We start from the raw sequence: 20,611 nt of genomic DNA on the forward strand, positions 1-20,611 counted from the left end.
GCAGGTTGCCCAACCTGCAGGTCACATTAAGCAGCCACGGTGATAAACTTGCTGCTCTGTTCCCACCGAGCTGCTCTGGGCTCTACTCTGCATTGGGCCCTTCTGTGGATGAGCAGTTCAAGGCTCTTGAGCCTCATCCTGCTTGTGGAAAGTTTCTGCTTGTCCTGCTGCCTCTTCCGCTGGGAACCTGAGGAGAACGTGTGTCTGTGCATGTCTAAAATTAGACCTATGAACCACCCATAGTATGTGACCCACAAGAAACTATCCTATGTTAGATCAGCCTGAATAACACCGTGTGGCTCCTAAAATCTGCCTGTTGAATTCAAGGTGATGCTTGAAAGACAAAGATGGATGCTGGAGCTGAGGCTAAACAGCTTTGGGTTTAGTGATATATTTCATGGGAAAAGACTGAATGGTTTCACTGGGCTTGCATGGCTGGAGAATGAGTACAAGACTGGTGACTATATGGAAATGAATTGGTGGTTGGTGTTCAGATTCCACTGAACATGTGCCTCTGCCAATAAAACCCCACTATCCTAGCTTGTATTGTTTTCTGGAAATCACAGCAGAGGTGCCAGGGACATAATGGACAGAGGCACCGAATGGGATTTTCTCCTTTCCAGATGTTCCATGTAGGTCTGAGTTAAAGCACATTGGCAGGGCAGCTTGGAGGCCATTCGTGTCTTCTTTGACTTAATTGCACCTGTCTTGCAGCTGAACAAAAGATTCGACGTTCCAGGCTTAGTGTTTTCACTCTGCTTATAAGGATTTCAGCCAAAACAGAAATATGTTGCCATTTAGAAAGAACATTAATAATTAAATTGAGATACTTAAGGGAATATACCCCATAAGGCTGGGTTTGTGCAATGTAAGTAGATCATAATAATTTCCATGGCAACAGACTCTGCTGTCCTATATACAGAATGGGTCTTTCTTGTAGGATCAAATGCACGGAGAAAGCTGTTATTTGAAACAGATACCTTAAAAACACAGGCAATGAAATAAGAGTGAATAGTTTACTGCATAAATGTTGGAATTTTCTCATGTTTGTTATATTGTGCTAGCCTCTTTCCATAGTTGTGAGACTGCGATCAGTCAAACCAATCCCCTGCTGATGATGATTTAGTGAGAAACTGTGATCTAATGATCTTTGTTCAGGGTGTGCCTCTCTTTCTTAGATATATCCATATCTGCGGATGTATATATATATATATATATATATATATATATATATATATATAGCTATAACTGTTGTGAATCTGTATGTTAGGAAATAGAACGTCTCTAACATGTAACATTGTGGTTATTTTGAACAGACCTACTAGAGTCTCTGTGCCTTGCTGCCTATACCTGTGTCTGTGCTAATTGTCTTCCATCTCACAGCATTAGATAAAACTTGTTTCATCAGTATTTGGGTAGCATTTTGAGATCCTTGTACATGGTGTGCTGTGTTAAAGCTGACTGTTACACCGGAATTTGCAATGGCAGTCTAGCACCTGAACACTTAGAGATAGTTGAGTAACCACACATTCACCTGGAAGATGTGGAGATTCTTGGATCCATCAGGAATTGCACTGACTCTTTTCTCTAATGTAGCAATGGAAGAATTACATCATTTTATATGCTCAAAAAAGCCTTACAGGCACATGATCAGAGTTACAGAATCCTTGTGAAAGTCAAAGTCATCATCCAAACAGAAAAGATGGAATTTAGTAGAAGAGTTCTCAATGTAACCTTCTAACAAAAAAACCCCACAGTATATGGGGCAGGGTGGAAGGGGGAAACCAACAGCAACAAAACCCCCTGGTTAATATCTGGATAACTGCAGCTTCTGTGTTCTGTCAGTGGAAGTAGGCTGAGTGCTGCACTGCCAAATTCTAACAAGAATTGCCAAAAAAATTCCCAGTCCTAGCTTGTGGTAAACCTGAAGGTCCAAGGGTGGACGTTCTGCAAACAGAGGCAATAAATAGCTGGAAAATGCTGATTCAATGCAAACCTCAATAATTTTCTAATCCCTAAGGCAATACCAGGGCCTCAAATTAACTGGTGCAGCTCTACTAAAGTCAGTGAGTGGTGTAAATCTACCCAGGTCAGAATCCCAAGGTTGTGTTTGAAGCCCAGAATGGTGAGGGCCTTGTAGAAGGTGCCAGCTGGATCCTAGGAAATTGAATATTATAGGATGGAAATGGGCCAGTTCAAGATAAAATAACACTTTTTTCCTTAATTAAAGTGCCCTTTGAGTGGTGACAGGTTGAGGATAGAAGACTCCCAAATACATGATTCTGTCAGGACAGTTATTTTATCCTTTCTGGCATTTTGTTGTTGGGTATTTCGTCACTAGGTTGGCATATGGCTTCACGTGTACTTCACCAACCAAAACCGGTCAAATGGGCTGTCCTGAAGCCTGTAATCAAGATATCTCTGACCTCAGATCTGAGCTGTCTGTTGAGCTCCACTATTGAGCTTCTCTGTAGTGAATGTGAATACTCACTGAAGACTGAGAATGAAGAGCATGACCCCACTCTCTTTAGATTCAGCCAAAAGAATCTTAACGCCCTATAGCACTCCACTCAAGCATGTATACTTTAAAAGCTACTTTGTGTCGTACGGGGAGAAACTCAGTGTCTCATACTGCATCCCTGTAACTTTGAATACCTGTTACAGAGGGTGCTGCAGGGTGCGGCGTGCAGGCCAATCACTGTTTGCTGCATCCCTGGGCCAGGCTGTTTTAAATTCCTTTCAGTGCTGCTTTGCAGACCACCCAGAACTGTGAATCCCAAGGTCTCCCTGACAGCCATTTCCAGGGCCCAAGGGGATGTGACATATGTGACTGATGATATAGACCCTTTGCCTATTTCTACAGATTATTCCTAGATCACTGCAGAATGGGTAGAGCTGATTAAGAAACTGCATACAGCCAGAGTGAAAGATCTTGCCTGCTATCCATGAGGCAGGATATGCATTTTAAGTACATAAATACTACGCTGGATTTAGCACGGTGCTGGCAAATGAACCAGTCTGCTTTCCTTATGGTTTGTGTACAAGTCGTAGTTAATCGCACATAAATTCACGCTCTAAAATCTCTCTCTCCTTTGTCCACTTCTCTCTCTAGGATGTACTTACAGATTAGATACGTTTCCTCTTTTTGCTGTAGTGTGTCCTGAGTTTTTTGCACTCAGATGTGCTGTACAGCCACTGGAATAGCTCAGCATTCTTTTTCAATTATTATTCTGCTGAGGTTTGCAGATACTTGGCTGTAACAAATCGGATCCCTATTCAAAGACTATTGTGTTTTAGATATATTCTTTAAACCAAGAAACATCACTCTGGGCAGTCAGTCCATAAATGGCTGAAGTCGGTGAAGACATAGTTCTCGAGGCATGTGTTATACAGCTACGTGTTGTGTTTGAAACAGTTAAGCATTTCACTTTGCAAATAGCAATGCTTTGTTTCTGGAGAGTGGCACTTCCAGCACTGTCATCTTTCTGTGTGAATCTTCTTGCCTGGAAAGGAGAACAAATGCTGGACTGTGGCATTTAAACCAGCAGTAGTGTAATGAATAAATGATGGGAAAGCATACATAAGATAGCAGGCAGTGTGGGCGTTTCCACAAAAAGTACAAACTGCCTTCTCAAGCAGCTGCCTGCTTAGAAATCTCTGCAATGGACTTGGACGCATTGGCTGTTGTTCCCTTTGCTTTACTCTAAGGTTATTTCTGTAAAGTCCCCATCTGGCTCCTAAACCTCAGTTTATATTTCATTTTATATGTTGAGCAGCTGCCAGGTGCAAGGTATATGTGTGTAAGAGAAGGTGAGAAGGAAAAAGAGATGAAGTCATTAAGCCAGAAGAAGGAGGCAAAGCCTTTACTGTTCTGAATTGTGCAATATGCTGGTTTTTTATCCAAGCCTGAAACAAAGAGGTATTCCTCACAGTGTAAGAATGGAGATATGTCTGTGTCACGGGCTTTGATCTCAACACATTTGTGCTTGGGGAATTCCAGAATAGAAGAGGCTGATGTGGCTTTATCCTTTTAGCTCTGTAATGCTCTCAGCCAAAGCCTGAAATTCAGAAAGATAGGAGAAGTCTGGGAGAGATCAAAATTGAATGCAAATGGGAACGTGACATCTTCTGTCGGGATGAAGATTGAGTATCTGGGTAGCAATAATGCTGTCTGGAGGAATTAAAAAACCTTGAATCTAGCCCATTCACCTCTTCAAACTGTGAGGCTGGATTTGAAATTCTGACTTTTATAAAATGTGCACATATAAATGTGCATCAGATCCTTTAATTTGTACTCTGAACCTGCAAGGTTGTTTGCCTGCTCTTTTCTGAGAAAACATCAAGTCCGAGAATTTATTTTGAATGGAATTGGTCCTATAAGCACTTCCAAGAAATCACCTGGTGAGATTAAATGGTCAAATGTGAGAATTGGCAGAACTGCAGCACTAAGCTGGGCTCACAGGGTGAGATCATCTACGTGTGATGATGGAGGTGAGAAAGGCTGGCCCAGAAGCGTAGCCTGGAAATTGTCATTTCTCTTTCCACATCTCACACGGGTTCTACCTGGGCTGTGACCCAGCTGCTGATTTCCAGTGCTGAAAACCATTTAATTTTCAGCACAGTCAATGAAGATATTCATCATCTCAGAAAGCTGACTGTTGTCTCAGGTTTCTTTAAAGATTCTTTCTTTAAGAATCTCTCCATCCAAAAGCTATGATTTCCAGTTAATGTGGTGAAGCTCTCAGTATGAAATGCTGTACCGTGGGATGCTTCAATAGATACCTGTCCTTGCTATTAAGTCTCTTCTGCACTTCAACTAATAGCAAGTTGTTAAAAACTAATGCAGATGAGTAGTAGTGGTGCTATGAAAATTGGCGGAAGCTAAAATAAACTCCTTCCTCTGTTTTATCTTTAGTTAAAAACCCAAAGTTCACTTACTTAAACACTACAGGGACTCAAGTCTAGAGTCCTTGGAGTAATAGGAAAGCGTTTAACTTGTTAAACTTCAGGGAGAAGCTATGGAAAGATAGGAAACCACCAGAAATTAAACAGAGGAATCAGGTGTTGGTCAAGAAATGCAAAACCTGGAGATACTTAGTGAGATAAAATGATTTGGGAGGAGCAGGGAAAGAATGGTCTTTTTGTAGCAGAAGAATATTCACTTATGGGGATGGATTGTGATGTAGGAAATTTAAATAGATGCAAAGAGATTCCAAAGTTCAGCAGAGAAACCTTGCATTTTAAGAAATGCGCTGAGGAAATGTGTCTGTATTCCAGTATTTCAGACTTGATGTGTATATTTGTACATATGAACTCTGCTGAGCAAAGAACAAAGATATTTTAGAATCCTCTGTAAACTGCAGGAGTTCTATCTGTCACACTCACCTGCAAAAGTGAATTGCAAGTCAGAAATTTTGAACTCAGGCTGTGGTTGTGGGCAACATGCAAACGGTACCGAGGGAATGGCAGGAATTTGAGAGGCTGCACAGCTACATCTCCTCCTGAGAGTCTATCAGCACACCCACGCTGTGCGCTGCTGTGCTCCAAGCCAGAAACAGTGACAATATTCTGCCCAACCCAAGCAAGTTAAAGGCACAACAGATGTGGCTTTTCATGTCAGGACTAGGTGACGAATGTCCAACCAGGGGATAACTCAGCTGGGCCTGTGAGAAACCAGTCTGTAAATAGGGAGGACAAAAAGTAACTATTTCCCAAGGGCTTGGAGGGAACTAATTGAGAATGGCAAGACTTACAGAGATGCTGATTTTTCTGTGCCCAGCGTCCTGCAATGCACTCAGTTATAGTCCTGAAAAACCTCTTAGAATTAGTTGATCAGAGAATTTAAAGCTTCCCAAATCCTGGGGTGTGTATTTGTCCTGTCACTAACACAGGCGAACTCTTTGAAAGTGCTGAATATAACTTGTTAGAATCAGTTTGATTTAATCTTTCTTCATTTAACCTGAAAATACTATTCTCCAACTTCTGAAGGATGAATTTAGACACTGAGGTGGAGATTGTCATTTAAGGAAGCCATTTAAATATGTTTTAGCTCCGTCAAAGCTTTGCTGGACGTTGCAGCCTCTGATCCTTTTAAAAATGATCATAGCGTGACTATTAGCTGTGTGTATGGGTAATTTATTTTCTCTGTGAGGTTCCCAGCTCCAGCAAAAGAAAGGACGTGTCATTTTATCTCCAAATATGTGCCGTGGGCTATGCCGTTTGGCACAGAAGTAAATAAGCTGTTAATGACTTCCCTGCTAGTGGTTTTATGTAAGAATAGATCATGCAATAGCATTACCATAAAACCATTACATTTTGCAGTGATGCCACACGGTTAACAATGACACAAAGCCTTATGCTGTGAATATGTGACTGTAGAGATAAGGGGAATCTTGCTGTTCTTCTTCTAGCTCACTAAAAATAGCTATGCAAGAGAATCAAAGCAATAAGTGTTTGTAAATATTGTTTTCATCTCCCTAACCCCTGTTTTTTAAAGCTCTTTGCTAATGGCAACCCCGTCCGTGTTAAGTCCCAGAGTTGTACCAATGTGGTACAGTTCTTCACTTCCCTTGACACTCAAATTTTGTTTCGCAGGTGGCTCAGTGAGGTTTGTGCTACTGCAACAGCTCATACATCCTGGGGTGTATTAGAAGAGGAGTGGTTAGTAGGTTGAGAGAGGTTCTCCTTCCCCTCTACTCTGCCCTGGTGAGACCGCATCTGGAATATTGTGTCCAGTTGTGGCCCCTCAGTTCCAGAAGGACAGGGAACTGCTGGAGAGAGTCCAGCGCAGGGCAACAAAGATGCTGAAGGGAGTGGAGCATCTCCCGTGTGAGGAAAGGCTGAGGGAGCTGGGGCTCTGGAGCTGGAGAAGAGGAGACTGAGGGGTGACCTCATTAATGTTTACAGATATATAAAGGGTGAGTGTCAGGAGGATGGAGCCAGGCTCTTCTTGGTGACAACCAATGATAGGACAAGGGGTAATGGGTTCAAACTGGAACACAAGAGGTTCCACTTAAATTTGAGAAGAAACTTCTTCTTAGTGAGGGTGGCAGAGCCTGGCCCAGGCTGCCCAGGGAGGTTGTGGAGTCTCCTTCTCTGCAGACATTCAAACCCGCCTGGACACCTTCCTGTGTAACCTCATCTGGGTGTTCCTGCTCTGGCAGGGGGATTGGACTGGATGAGCTTTCGAGGTCCCTTCCAATCCCTAACATTATGTCATTCTGTGATTCATTTGGCGCAGGCTAAAAGGAGCATCTTCAGAATCCTGCTGTAGTGTGACATCTATTATTGTCATACCATGACCCCAGCTTAGCTCCTGGAGGGCAGGACACCACTTGCAAAGGCTAGGGGGTGGTGTGGCTGAGCAAGAAGGTTCTCCAAACAGCAAGAAAAAGTCTCCTTGCCTGTTCTGCACCTCCAAGTGTGTGCAGTGCTGTTTTCTTTTAGGTCTCAACAGAGGATGCATTTACTAAGAGGGTTCACCAGCAGGTTGAGGAATGTGGTTGTTCCCCTGTGTTTGGCGAGTGTGAGACAGTGTCTGGCAGGAGCAGTGTGTCCCGTTTGGGTCTCCCTGGTGTGAGGAGGACACCAGCAAAGTCCAGTAAGTCCAATGGAAGGGTAAGCAAATGGGTCCAGAGGCAGAGGTACTAAAAGCTTGACCAGACAGAGCCTAGAGCAATTTGATATAAACTCAAAGTTGTTCTGTTTTGGATTAAAGACTCATAGAGATCTCTTCCTACCTAAATTACTCTGTCATTCTAGTCTAAAGGACACGTTTCTATTTCTTATATTACATTCACCATTCTTTGACTTGCACAGTGTCCAGTAACACACTAAATGATATGTCACATAGGTTTTATTCTTTTGCTTTTCTGATGGGAGAGTGTGGGGAAGAAAGGTGTTCACAGTGGTTTGGTTTAGTGTTGATGGGCTTTTTTAATATCTAAGGTGCTGTTTTTTGATACAGGCAAATATGAGCTGAAGATTTACACCTGGCAGGAGATGGGTGCTGCTTCTTAGGTGCTGGGTGAGTCTGGTTCCTCTGGAGTCAGCCCTGCAGGATGTTCTCTTACTCTCAGTGACAAGGTTCCTTGGCACAGAAGCCAAAGTGCTGCCTGTCCCCTATGGCCTTCAGGAGAACTTCAGGGTGTTATTTAGGCTTTCCTACATACTGTTTTTTATCACTTATCCTAACACTGTGATTTAGAATTATCCACTAAATGCTCATTTTTCTTCTAATTTATTTTAATTAGAGACAAATATTATTACTGGTAGTTGGAGCTGAATTCAGAGGTGCAGCCAGAAGCTGTGATTAGTGATCCATGGCTTCACTCCAGAGCTTTGTGTCCCTCTGATCTCCTTTCCTTTGTGTCTAGGTTAGACTGGAGGCTGGTGTCTATCAGTTTAGCTCCAGCTGGAGATCTCTCCTTCCTTGGTTATCGCAGTTGTACCATGCATTTCAGTGAGATGCTTTTATTACCAGTATAAAATGGAGGGATTAAAATGGATGAATGAAATGAGAAAAGACCCCGGAGGAAAGAATTCTATTAAATTTGCACTAGAAATCTTTGTCAAATGTGTATGAGAAGAGACTAGAAGTCTGTCTTTTTCATACTGTATGGCAGTATCTTATTTTCCTTGCTTTCCTTTTTTAAAAGAATTATGCAGGTCCTAGTAAAAAAAAAGCAGGTGCTCAGCCCCTCCCTAAAATGCTGTTAGTATCCAGGATAAATACCGGTCTGTGTCTGTGGGACATAAAGAGAAATGTGGTTTGCATGGCCTGTGAACTCCCTGCAATGTCGCAGCTGTTATATATAGCATGTGGCATTCTGATACCCGGACCAACGAAAGCATTAAGATGGTCTGAATATTCTGAAATTACCTGTAGAAACATCTTGCCTTAGTTTTCCTACGCTCTTGCTTTAAATTTGGAGTTGGAAACTGGGTTGTGTTGATGTCTCTGACATGAGCTTCCTGTATAATTTCAACTGGATCTCACTGGCCTTATAAGTTAAAATAGAAATAAAACACTAATGAAAAAGAAATAATCAGAAATCAATGGAAGTGCAATTGGCTTTGATGCAGGTTACTAATATTTACAGTGCACTTTGAAATGAGTTATCAAAATGAGAAGAGATGTTTTAAGAGGTTTGGTTTGCTTGTTTTTCCTTTTCCCCCCTGCACTTAACTAGGAGTTAAATACCAGCTCTGGAACACAGAACTAATGACTGAGTTGGGTCCCACGTATTTTCGATGTGGCTGATCCCTCCAAATATTTGGTCATCTAGTTTTTCAAGTTGAAGTTGCAGAGTCCTCAGAGATGCAAGAAGTTCATGTTGGTCACAGATGGTTATGCTATTTATTGTTAACTTACTGGCTTGATTTTTAAATTATATCAGCGAATTAAAATATTCCTTGCACTTAGTTAAGCGCTTCTAGTAATATTCTGTCCCTGGGAAGCTGAAGTAACATTAAGGGGGTCCCATGTTGCAATTGATTTGGATGAGCTTTAGTTTAATTTAGTTTTTATTCCTGTTTTCTGTGCTGTGAATACAACACTAGAGATCTCAAGCTGCCTTTCTGTGAGGAACAGGCAAACAGGAGCTCTTGTATTTCTCTCTGTCTCTTCAGCCAGTGGTAGCACTTGCGGTTTGGTGGTGAAAGACTCGCATGACCTGAACTGAGTTTTAGGATACACACGCTGTAGGATTATGCTCTAAATTGGGATTCCTGTATGTGTTTACACTTCCTAAAAGTTGATCCACATAGCATCAGTTAAAATAACTCCAACATAATACTTGTAGCACAATCATCGTGGTTTTGTATGAAAATCAAGCAGAGTGTCTTTGTTGATTTGCAATCCATTTTTTATACCTCTTTTAGCCTAGAAATTAGTTTGGTTAGGTTATATGTCTCATTCTGTGCCTTTTTGTATCATGAGCCTACTATAAATCTGTAGGCTAACTCACAATACAGATTTTCAGCCATCTGTCATCTCTGGAATATAATGTCAGTGCTTCTAAAAAAGCCTTTTTCCACATAAACATACCCCTCTCCAGAGTCAGGAAAAGCAGCCCTTCCCATCTAAAACATACCATTTAGTTTTCAAATTGCCATTTATTTGTCTTGGAAAAAAAGACAGAGCTCTCAAAGCAGAGACTATATGGTCAGTACCGGGTAGGGAAAACACAAAGGGCACGCAGATGCTAAGCCCTGCCTTTGTGGACCAGTGAAGATCTGACCCGGTCACATAGCAGAGAATGTTTTCTTCTCTAAAAGGCACAGATTTTATTCCCCTCAGTGCCATGCTTTGATTAATTATTTGTTCTCCCCTGAAAGGGTCTGGATGGGAGGAAGCTCGGTGCTGTGGATGGCTCTCTGCTGCGGTCCCGCTGAGCCACAGCGCAGAGAAGGGAGGAGCAGCAGCAGGCCAAATGCCTCCGATGTGGCCGACGAAACACTATCTCTTGCAGGCAGCTGCTGGGAGCCTGGTGGCATTTGCCAGGCACAACGTTCGTAGCAATCCACAGCTTCTCACTGATGGATCGGGGCCCCCCACCAGCCCTACACGCTCTCTGTGCTTGGGGGGCAAACAAATTCCCCTTGCTCATCAGCCGCCCAGCTCTGCTGGGTCAGGCAGCTCCACCAAACACAGCGTGAAGTAGAAGAGAACAGCTTAGTAAGTCATCTACCTGCAATAAATTTGCTTCCTAAAATAGCTGCGGAGCCATGGGGTGTTTTTATAGCAGCTACACAAGCCTTTTCTGCTCTGAAAGAAGCGTTAGCTCGTGTGTCAACTGATGCAGTTCTGCCTGAGTTTGGTGACAGCGTGGAACAATAAATCTGCGAAGGGTGAAGCACCCGCTTAATCTTGGTTGGGCTTTAAATATGATACTCAAGGGCATCAGTGTAAATATCAGCCCTGTGAGACCCTTCATTGCTGCTGGTTTTAGTAGTCATCAGGTGCATTATCTTACAATCCAAATATTTCCCAAGGTCTCCCCATCAGTAGCGTTGTTATTTTAGCATTTCTATTTTCTGTTTATAACAAGTGGGGAAAAGGAAACCATGTTTGCCTTCTTTAGACAAATCTGGGTGTAGGATCTCAACGTGAGTGAACACAATAGTTGTGTGATAGCTCCAGGCTGGCCAAGGCCGCTTTCTCCACCCATCCTCCTCGCCACATCTCTTCACCTGTTTGTGCCTGGCTGTCTTCCAGCTCCCATGTCAGGAGTGCCCTGGCTGCGGGGAAAAAAAAGGTGGTGTCAACTGGAGACGAGTGTGCGCTGCTTTGGGAGGATCAAGGCTGCTCAAATTAGAAGTATCAAGGACAGCCCTTGCTCCTGCTATTTCTGCTAGAAGGACAGTCAGGCATCCCTTCACCCTGCGGTTTCACCAAGAGGAGAGATTAGGTTTCGCCTGCCGTTAGGTTATGTGAACCAAGGCAAAGTGTGCAGTCTGTTCTGTAGTAGCCTGGCTGAGAAGCTGGAGGTGGATCTGGATGCAAAGTGGAGCTGTTAGACACTGAGCTCTCCTGGGCCTGCCCTCTGTTTCCTCGGCGCTGTGGGTGTGCCTGGTGCTGCAGATGTATTCAGGAGGACAAGGTCTCGTCAGCCCAGAGGAGCTAAGCAGGTCACACACCAAGGAGGTGGGGAGGAATGTTTCCTAAAGCAGAGGAACGTGCTGGATGACCATTCAAGTGGAGCTTTACACCTTGTTAATACCCACAGAGACGGTGCGTGACTGGACAAGTGACATGGGCACAGCAGCACAGTTGTCCTTGGCAGCATGGGTTTAGGTTGGACATTAGGAAAAGGTTCCTCACCCAGAGGTGCTGGACACTGGAACAGGCTCCCCAGGGAGGTGTCACAGCCCCAAGCCTGACAGTATTCAAGAAGTGATTGGACAACACCCTCAGACACATGGTGTGAATTTTGGGGTTGTCACATGCAGGGACAGGAGTTGGACTCGATGGTCCTTGTGGGTCCCTTCCAACTCAGGACATTCTATGATTCTATAACCCTGCAAACTTGTTTCGCTTCAGTTGCAAATGGAGTTTGAGGTGAGCCTGATCTGTTTCAGGGGTGTCAGGGCCCGGTGCTTTCCCTGGGGGATGTTTTTGTGTTTTTGTCACTGAGGCACCATGTGCCTTTGGTATTCTGACAGTGTATCAGGGTGTCAGGTTGGCATGGCTGGGTATCCACATCTCCTGGGTCCCAGGGTGGGGATGGCATCAGCTGTTGCCATGAGGGTGACCAGGCAAGTTTCCGACTGCCCTGGAGCCACCGTGCAGGACCTATTCTGCTGCAAAATGACCACAAAGCATCTACAGGAGCTGACTCCCAGGGAATACCAGTCTGAAGCCTCCTCCTCTGCAGCTGGTGCTTCTTCCACCCCAGTCCCTTCTTGGATATCAGGCATTTGGCTTGTCAAGAGGCTCACATTAACCCTTTCCTTGACCTTGTGCACTGCTCATTTTCACTTTGACAGCTGTTGGATTTAAACTGGGAACCTTTGATGCAAAGACAGTTGTGTTTATTTTTAATCTGTGGCACCGTGTGAACATTAGTTAGGACTGGTAATAAGGAATGCAAACCTATTGGCACCCTTCTCAGTGGTTTCAGTGAGGAACGCTGGCATGGTGACAGCTCAGCTGCTGCTCCGTGTGGAAGAAGCGCACACAAGCCAGTGAACACGTTGAGGAAATAGGAAATATTTCCATGATTCCTAAACGTGTCCATCGCTGTTTTGAGCAGAAGTTTGCCATCTTGGCTGCTGCGTGTCGATGATGTGGAAATGTTGGTTATTTATGGGCAAAATAAGGGCTGTTCTATTTGTGTTGTAGTAGTACAATGTTCTAAATGTTTGAGCATCCCAAACACTGCTGGTGACATGGTAACTAGATGAGCAAAACTGGGATGGCTTGGGACATGGACAGCACCGTGCTGGTATATTTGTAACAGCAGGTTACCATATAAAAAAAATACCTGTGTGGTTAAAAATACTCAAGAGAATGGATATGCAGGCATTTCTGGAGGTAACCTGCATCCTGGCCAGTACTGCTGAGAACTGCTGAGAGTAGTTCCATTTATTTCAGTGGCTGCTGTACAGAATGTGTGGGTTAATTTTACAGGTAAATGGCTGTAGGACCAGGCCCCTCATGAGGAAAACAGCATCACCAAATCATCAGAACTTGAGACGTCATGTGAGACCCTCCCAGGACCTGGTACCAGCTCCGATGCTCATCCCCAGGCTATAATCCAGATGGATTAGGAATATTATCACGTCTGAGGCAGCTCGTGTTTTGTGAGGGTCAGATCGTTGTGTCAGCAGATATGGAGAAGGAATAGAAAGATACAATAGCCAGGGCTGGCTGTGGCTGTGCTGGTAAGTGGAGACAGAAGGAGGTTTGGTGCTGGCACAGCTGCTCCCTTGGAACATGACAGAGATTTACTAAAGAGGAGCCAACAGTTGCTTTAATATTACCCTGATAATCAGGAAACTCCACAATATGGGAAGCTTCATCCTTTACTGTCTCATTTAGTGGTAAACTTGAATAATGAAAACAAAAACCAAACCCCAATCCTATGCAATGTAATTGTACAAATAAATACAGTTACTTGGTTCCATAGATTACCTCCTGGTGATAGTGAGGGTTTCTCCTCTCCTTTTTGACTTTGTTTTCTTCATTCAGTTGAACATCACCTTGTGCTGCATCAGTATTAGGAACAAATAACTTCGGTTATTGGTCTGTGCAAAAGCAACATTTAAAGTCGCTCTTATAGATCATCCCCAGTGTGCTCCCACACCACTTTCATTGCCCTTATTCTTTCCCCTTCTGCCTCTGCTGTGTCCCTTTCGACAAAGAATGACCAGAAGCACATGTATCGGTCCAGACCGGGGATTGCTGCTGCTGATGTCCCTAATAGGATTATAAGATTTTCAGGTTTAATCCTTATCCTATTCTTTAGGAAGACTAACCTTTTACTTAGATTTTTGCCTCTTGTTGCACAATTAGTTGACTCTTCAATGATTTCTTTACAGCTGCTGTTTTGTCCTTTTTCAAGGCGATTGTAGTTGATGTAGATCTCCAGTGTGGAGCAGCGTAAGAATTCTTAGACTGTTGTTGTTATTTGTTTAGTGCTGCCAGTGAGATTTCCCAACTCACTGGTGAATGTCACCGCTTCCTTGCCTTTCTCTGTACCCTGAGGGTGTGTGTTCGTTTTAGCCCAGGCTGTGGGAACACATCTCTGTAGCTTTAAACGTACCAACTACTCCATCAAGCTCTGGGAGTCCCTGCTTTGCTGATCAGGATTTCTGCTTCTTCACAGAGGGTAAAAGAGCCAAGGCTTTCCAGGGTATGTAGCTTATTCAAAGGAGCCTTGACAGATGGAAATGGGTGGGGAGTGGGTTTGACTCTGTATTTGTAGCCTGGTTTCCTAAGGAAATGAGGCTTAAGCAGTCTCTTTTTCCACTGCTGCTAGCTTTTGGATCCGGAAAGTGATTGTGACCAAAATAGATGGGTCAGAGAGATCTCAAATATTAAGTTTCTATTCTATTATTTATATGAATTAGCTGCTGGATGGGAGATTATCTCGTAGCAGTGTCTGCCAGGAGGTAAAAGCTGTTGCGTTAACTCCACAGGTAGGTTGTTAATTTAGCTTGCCAACTGGTGGGCACTGGTTGCACGTACCATGGAAGGAGTCACAGCACATGTGGTTCCCAGGTCAGCTGATGAGCGTGGGAGGGAACTGAGTCTGTGATTTTTGGGGATATGTGGAGGAAAGCTAAAGTTCTGTGGTGTGATTCAGAGAACATCAGGGAAAACTGGAGTGTTGCAGAAGAAGATGAGAGAGATGAGGAGAAACTGGGGAGTGGCATGGGTGGAATTTGTATGGTTTGGGCTGCTGCCCCTCAAACTATGGGGTGTCAGGATAACTGTCAGGGAAGAGCTTGTTTTAGAGGTGATGGGCTGATATGCAATGGAGAAGCAAGGAGCGCAGAAGCTCCAGGGTGTGGGAGAAGACGTGCAAGGAACAGCAGAGGAAGAAGCTGGTGGCTGTACGGTCATTGAAGGAGAGAAGCGACTGAGGTGGGATGTAAGACAAAAGCAAACCAACAGTAGTTTGGAGCAAAGTTTTTCAGGCACTAGAAGGCAAGGCAAAGAATATTACTTCAACTTGATAGGCAGGGGTGTAGCCCCTGTGTGTGTAAGAGGCAGGGGGAAGAGTTTTAAATACTGGTACATCCAGGTGGGGCAGAGATCAGTAAAGCACACAAGGGAGGCTGGGAAGGAGACTTAGACAAGGAATGACTTAGTGGCTTGGGCAGAGGGACAAAGAATCAACCTTGAGTTTATGTATAGTGTGCAGAAGGAGTCTGAACGTGGGGATGAAGGAAGGCAGGAATCAACAATAACTTTAATTACACAGGAAGCATAGATGAGGGGGAAGAGAGATGTATTGTCTTTAGCTGGGGAGAGGAACTGAGGGAAGAGATAGAGAATTGATGTGTATGTTCAAATTAAATCAATTGTATTCAAGCCTGATCCAAAGCCCAGTGAAGACTGGAATATGCCCAAAACCCTGAATATGCTTTATAGAAATGCCTGGAACATCTTTTATCTTCCGTTTGTAGGGTGTACCCAGAGATTAAGTGACTCCAAGCCACATAGTCAGCTACAGCCGTGACAAGACTGGGATCCAACATTCCTTAAACCAGTTTTTGGTCGGGTAAACCATAGCAGTAATAAATGTCCATATATGCACACAACACACTACAAGGCAAATCAGTGAAACTCTCAATCTCCAAATTAGGGAGAGCACATCACCTTATTAATTGTCTCAGTTGCACAGTTTCCTTCCTTCACAGGAATTTTTTTCAAGTGTTTAGTGCCTGCAACTTATTATTTTCCAGTGATCCTGTAAACTCTTTTCTTCTTCAGGATCCAGTTACTTTCTGTTACTAGCACAAACTGAGGAAATGAACATCAATCATTTAGTGATTATTTGCAGGAAATAAAAGCGTGAGATAGCAAGCAGCCTGGGCCAAGAAGGAAGGACAGAAATGCAGTACTTTTTATAAGCAGAGCCAAAAATGTTACTCATGTGCTTGGCTGTTAGTTTCTGAATATTGTGGTGCTTTCTTCCTTTTGTGAGCTCAAACTTCTTTGAATTAGGTCCTGCTACCATTGAACTCTGAGGGAATATTTGTTATTAGCTTCAGTGAGAACAGCATCTGTGTTTTCTTCCTTGCCATTACCGGTGTTGCTGTTTGTTAAGATACTGCAAGGGACAAAAAAGCATTTGATTTCTCAGAACCTTTCTGAGCATTTGTATCTAATCCCTGCATATAGCACAGCCCCTGTGGGTGAAAGAGGTTTGGAAATGACTGTTTCCAGCAAAGCTTTTTGAAGCCGACGTGAAGCCTCTGTAAAATCTGTTTTTCTGAAGTCTGCATTGTGCTTCAGGTTTTGCTAAGCCATGCTACAGTAAGCACCATGAATAGCAGGCAAATTGTCTTTGGTCACTGCTTTGGAAATCAGGATGTGTGGCGGCTCACCCCATTCTTTCACAAATATCTTCTTGAGCTACGGGAAGTGCGATGGTACAGTGCATCCCAGAGTGTTAATTTTTAATGTCTTACGTACGTAATGGACTCAAATGTCATTATGAGTCCCACGGCACACAGTTTCTACTGTCAGGATGGAAAAGATGACTGCGGGTCCATGTGGCTCCACAATTAGGGAGTGAAACATGGATCACTTCCATTCCCAAGAGCGGCGAAAACAGCTGTTTTATAGGTTGCAAGCCAATAAACACCCCCCTGCAATCTATTAAATTCAGACTTTGCAGCATCATCCTACTGCATTGCATAAAACTGACTGAAACCTGGGCAGGGCAAAGTGGTTTTGACAAGCCTACGCTTATGTCCAGAATAATTGAAGTGAATGAGCAGCTAGGCAGTGATGCAGAGAGGATTTAGTATAAAAAAGTCTTGGATTTTTTCTGAGTAGTGCTATTTTTAACTTACAGATCCTTATTTCTTTCTGACATGAAATCTTGAAGCTGACAGCATCCTTTTCAGACTTGAAAATGAAAAGGAACTGTGTGAAAGAACAGTAGAGCTGGGATTTTTAGGCCTGATCCTGTTGGTATATCTTGGTGGGCAAATTCCTTCTCCTTTGATGAGCCCAAATGGACTTGACTGAACAGCGCAGGGCTCTTCCCTTTAGCCCATTTAATATAAGGCCACAGCATTCAAACCCTCTCGTGGGTAGAAGGTGGATGCTGCTTTACCCTCTGACACTTTTTCACAGTATTGAATAGAGGTGGAATGGATTTTGTATAAATGATTCTCATTTCATCACGCCTCTGAAAGCAATGTTTGTATATTCCTGGTGTCACATCATATGATCTTAAAATTGGATTTTTAATTTCCTTTTAAAAATGTAGTGGCCTCTTTAGTTTTTGTTTTGTGTGTAACTCACAAGGCACAGCTATGGAAACCGTTGCAAAAAGAAAAGTCAGCCTGAATTCCTGCTCTTCATTCATGTCACTGGCAATAGTTTGTCTGAATTCAGTGATGCAAAATCACTCCTGTACTGTACTTAGTGCACTCAAGCTTAAATTAAATCCTAACACTTTTTGCTAGTGCAAGAAACACGTTTACCAGACAGGAAAAAAAAAAATCTTTCTCTGTGATGGAAAATCAATTTAATCCATTTTTTGTTTGTTTGCTTTTTTTGCAGGCTTATATTTGGCACTCTTTACCCCGCGTATTATTCTTACAAAGCCGTGAAATCAAAGGACATCAAAGAATATGTGAGTAATGAGGTTTGTGGCTGTGCTGCAGGGTTTGTTTTCTGAGATTACTCCTCACCATGTTGTAAAGGTGTCACCTGTATCCTGGGAAAGCTTGTAAAGCCGTGCAAGGGGAAGCCTGGCCCGAAGGTGGGCTGGGTGATCACTGGGCATGAGTCTAAAATAAGGAGACTCAGGTTTGTGCTTCTGGCTCCTCGTCAGAGTTGATGTGCACCTTGACAAATGTCTGCTGTTTCTCTGGTGGTGTGAGCTATATACAGCCAACTTTAAAGGTGTTTGGCATCCAGAGCTTTATGTGTTTTCCTTTGTTTCTGAAGAGCAGCATAAATCAAAGCCTTTTCAAAAAGCCTTGAAGGTTTAGCTGCTCATTCAAACCAAGGATCAGAGGAGGCATCTGGAAGCACATATGACTGAATCCTCAGATGGAAACATCCTGTCCCATGGAGTGACCTATTTACAGGCAGGTCTGGCAGCTGGGTGTGCTGGCTTGTCCTTTTGTGGAAAAATCTTCCCTGGTCCCCAGTTTCTAAAGGTGTGTGGGGTCATCAGGGAAAGTGAAATGTGGGAGAATCAAAACCACTTGGGTGCCATTGGGGTCCTGTGGGATTTGTAGCGCCCTTCACAGCCTGAGCTCTGTTAACTTCACTGAACCCGACTCAGCCTCCAGATCTCGACTCTTCAATCCCCTCAAGATCCCAGGGATAACAAGGCCCTGTTCCCCTCCAGGTAACAGCGTAGGTGGCTGTACCATCAAGTCCTCGGTGCACGCTCAAACTGGGACTCACTGTGGCTTCTGATATTTTTCCTTTTTACCAGTCCCCTCCTTCAGATAATGATTTTGGATATTTCAAGAATCATAAGGATTACAGAACACATCTTAAGGCAAAATGTCCCTGCAGCCCTTGCACAGCTGTGCTTCTCAAGATTTGTATGAACACACCCTTTGCTTGGAAATGCTGAGGATGTGCGTTAGCATCCCCAAACGGTGTCTGCCACTGATATTTAACATTTCCGTAGTCCCTTTCTGGAAAATATGTTGTTGAAGGGTCCAGTTCCTGTTGGCAATTCAACTGCAAAAGAGCAGCTCGCATCAGACACATGGGGTCATGACCCAAATATGGGAACAGCTGATCTAAGACGTGGTCTGCACTTATGATTGTTTTTCACTTGAATACACCAGTTGTGGTAATACATCCATTAGGGATCTGATTGGGGGAAAATAAAAGTCATTTACACTGACACGGTACAAACCTTCATTTACTAGTGAAAACTTTTGTCACTGTAGTTTATTTTTCTTTTTCTTGCTAATAGTCATTTTGATAAATGGTGTATTGGACTGATCCATGCCCATCTGCACCAGATCTTGGTTTATGCCTAGAAGTTTTTCCATCAGTAATGTCTAAGTGAGAGAACTGTGCTGGCAGTGAGGCTTTGAGGGAGTCGCCCCTGTGTAAAAAGTCTGGCAGAAGCTGCCCTGGGAAGAAAACACACTCGGGTGTTTGGCAGTGCCATTCTACTGCTGAAACACTAAATAAAAATATACCTATAAATATAAATCCCAGGGGAGCAGTTATATAGGTGGGTGACAGGCGTTCAGGGAATAATTTCAGTACTCACAGGGAGATGGAGGGAGACTACAGGGACTGTCCCCTCTGCATCGGGGAGAAGGTGGAACAAGCCATGTCAGAGCTGGTGAGATCCAGATTTATTGCCTCGCCTTCCTCCCTTCCCCAGAGCAGCACCTGGTGTAGGTGTCTGTCTTGTGCTGCCTTCTTTCCAGCCCTCCCTTGTTCTCTAGCAGTTATCCCTGCCATAGGTAACATGGTCCAATTCTCTAATTCTGGGATTTTCATGGATTTTACTTCCTTAAGCTTTCTAATATTCCAGCAAAGCTGCTTAGGGATCTCCATTTTCAAATATAGTTAATTAAACAAGAGTTTTCAGTTAAATTACCAGCTTTTTTCTCACCATCTCTTTCCCTTTGGAGAGGCATTCTTAAAACTGTTTGAACTTCAAGTTTTACATTGGAAAAAAAAACTGAGGGGGAATAAAAGGTTTCTCTCTCGTCTCTAGTACTTGGAAATTATTCCTTACATCATCTTTATGGTGACAGCACCGCAAAAGAGGAGCACCACATCACTTGATAAAAATCACTGCAAGCGCTGATGGTGTGTGACAAATATGTTGTTTACTTCCAGCCCAAGAAGAACCAATACTGCATTTAGCTGTGCTTTTAAATGCCGTTTAGTGCTCAGTCACAAAAATCTCCCGATTCCTGAATTACTTATACTACAGTTTCCCTGACCAAGTCACGATCCCCAAAGGTTCTCTCTGTGTATGTCGCTGTCACCACAAAGGAGACTGTCCATAAATCACCCACCCCACGGTGGAGTTACCGCAGTTGAACACAGTGACAGCACAGCGCGTGCTTTCACTGCCAATATGAGGTAAAACGCACTCACCTAAGCCTCAGGGACGGGATTGAAGCTGATGGACTTGCCCTTGTCACTGCAATGGCCTCAGGGTGGGGATGTGAGAAGGCACCTCCACTCAACCCACGCACACTAATTCAATAAATTGCAGTGAGTTGATTTTCCTCCTGAGCCCTGGGTCATGGGATGGGCATTTACCTCTTCTATCTCTGCCGGGCTACTTTCCCCTGCCTGTGGATATTATGTAAGTGTAATAACTCCATTTTGTCTCAATTGCAGTGTGGCCAACACCCAAATATTAACCTTTGCTATTAAGAGGAGATAAGTGAGATTTTTAATGCAATGGTCTTCCGCTGG

At 43.6% G+C, this 20,611-nt stretch overlaps 1 protein-coding gene across 12 annotated transcripts in view; it reads left to right on the top strand.

Moving 5' to 3' along the window:
• REEP1 (receptor accessory protein 1) overlaps positions 1 to 20,611 on the top strand; it is a 67,964-nt gene that overhangs the window by 9,281 nt on the left and 38,072 nt on the right. For all 12 annotated transcript variants that reach the window (XM_065060277.1, XM_065060268.1, XM_065060271.1 and 9 more), the window contains exon 2: positions 17,750 to 17,822. In XM_065060277.1, the coding sequence (XP_064916349.1) occupies positions 17,750 to 17,822 (73 nt within the window). The remainder of the gene's footprint in view (positions 1 to 17,749; positions 17,823 to 20,611) is intronic.

The sequence above is a fragment of the Columba livia genome, chromosome 4 (assembly GCF_036013475.1).
Source record: "Columba livia isolate bColLiv1 breed racing homer chromosome 4, bColLiv1.pat.W.v2, whole genome shotgun sequence".
NCBI lineage: Eukaryota > Metazoa > Chordata > Aves > Columbiformes > Columbidae > Columba > Columba livia.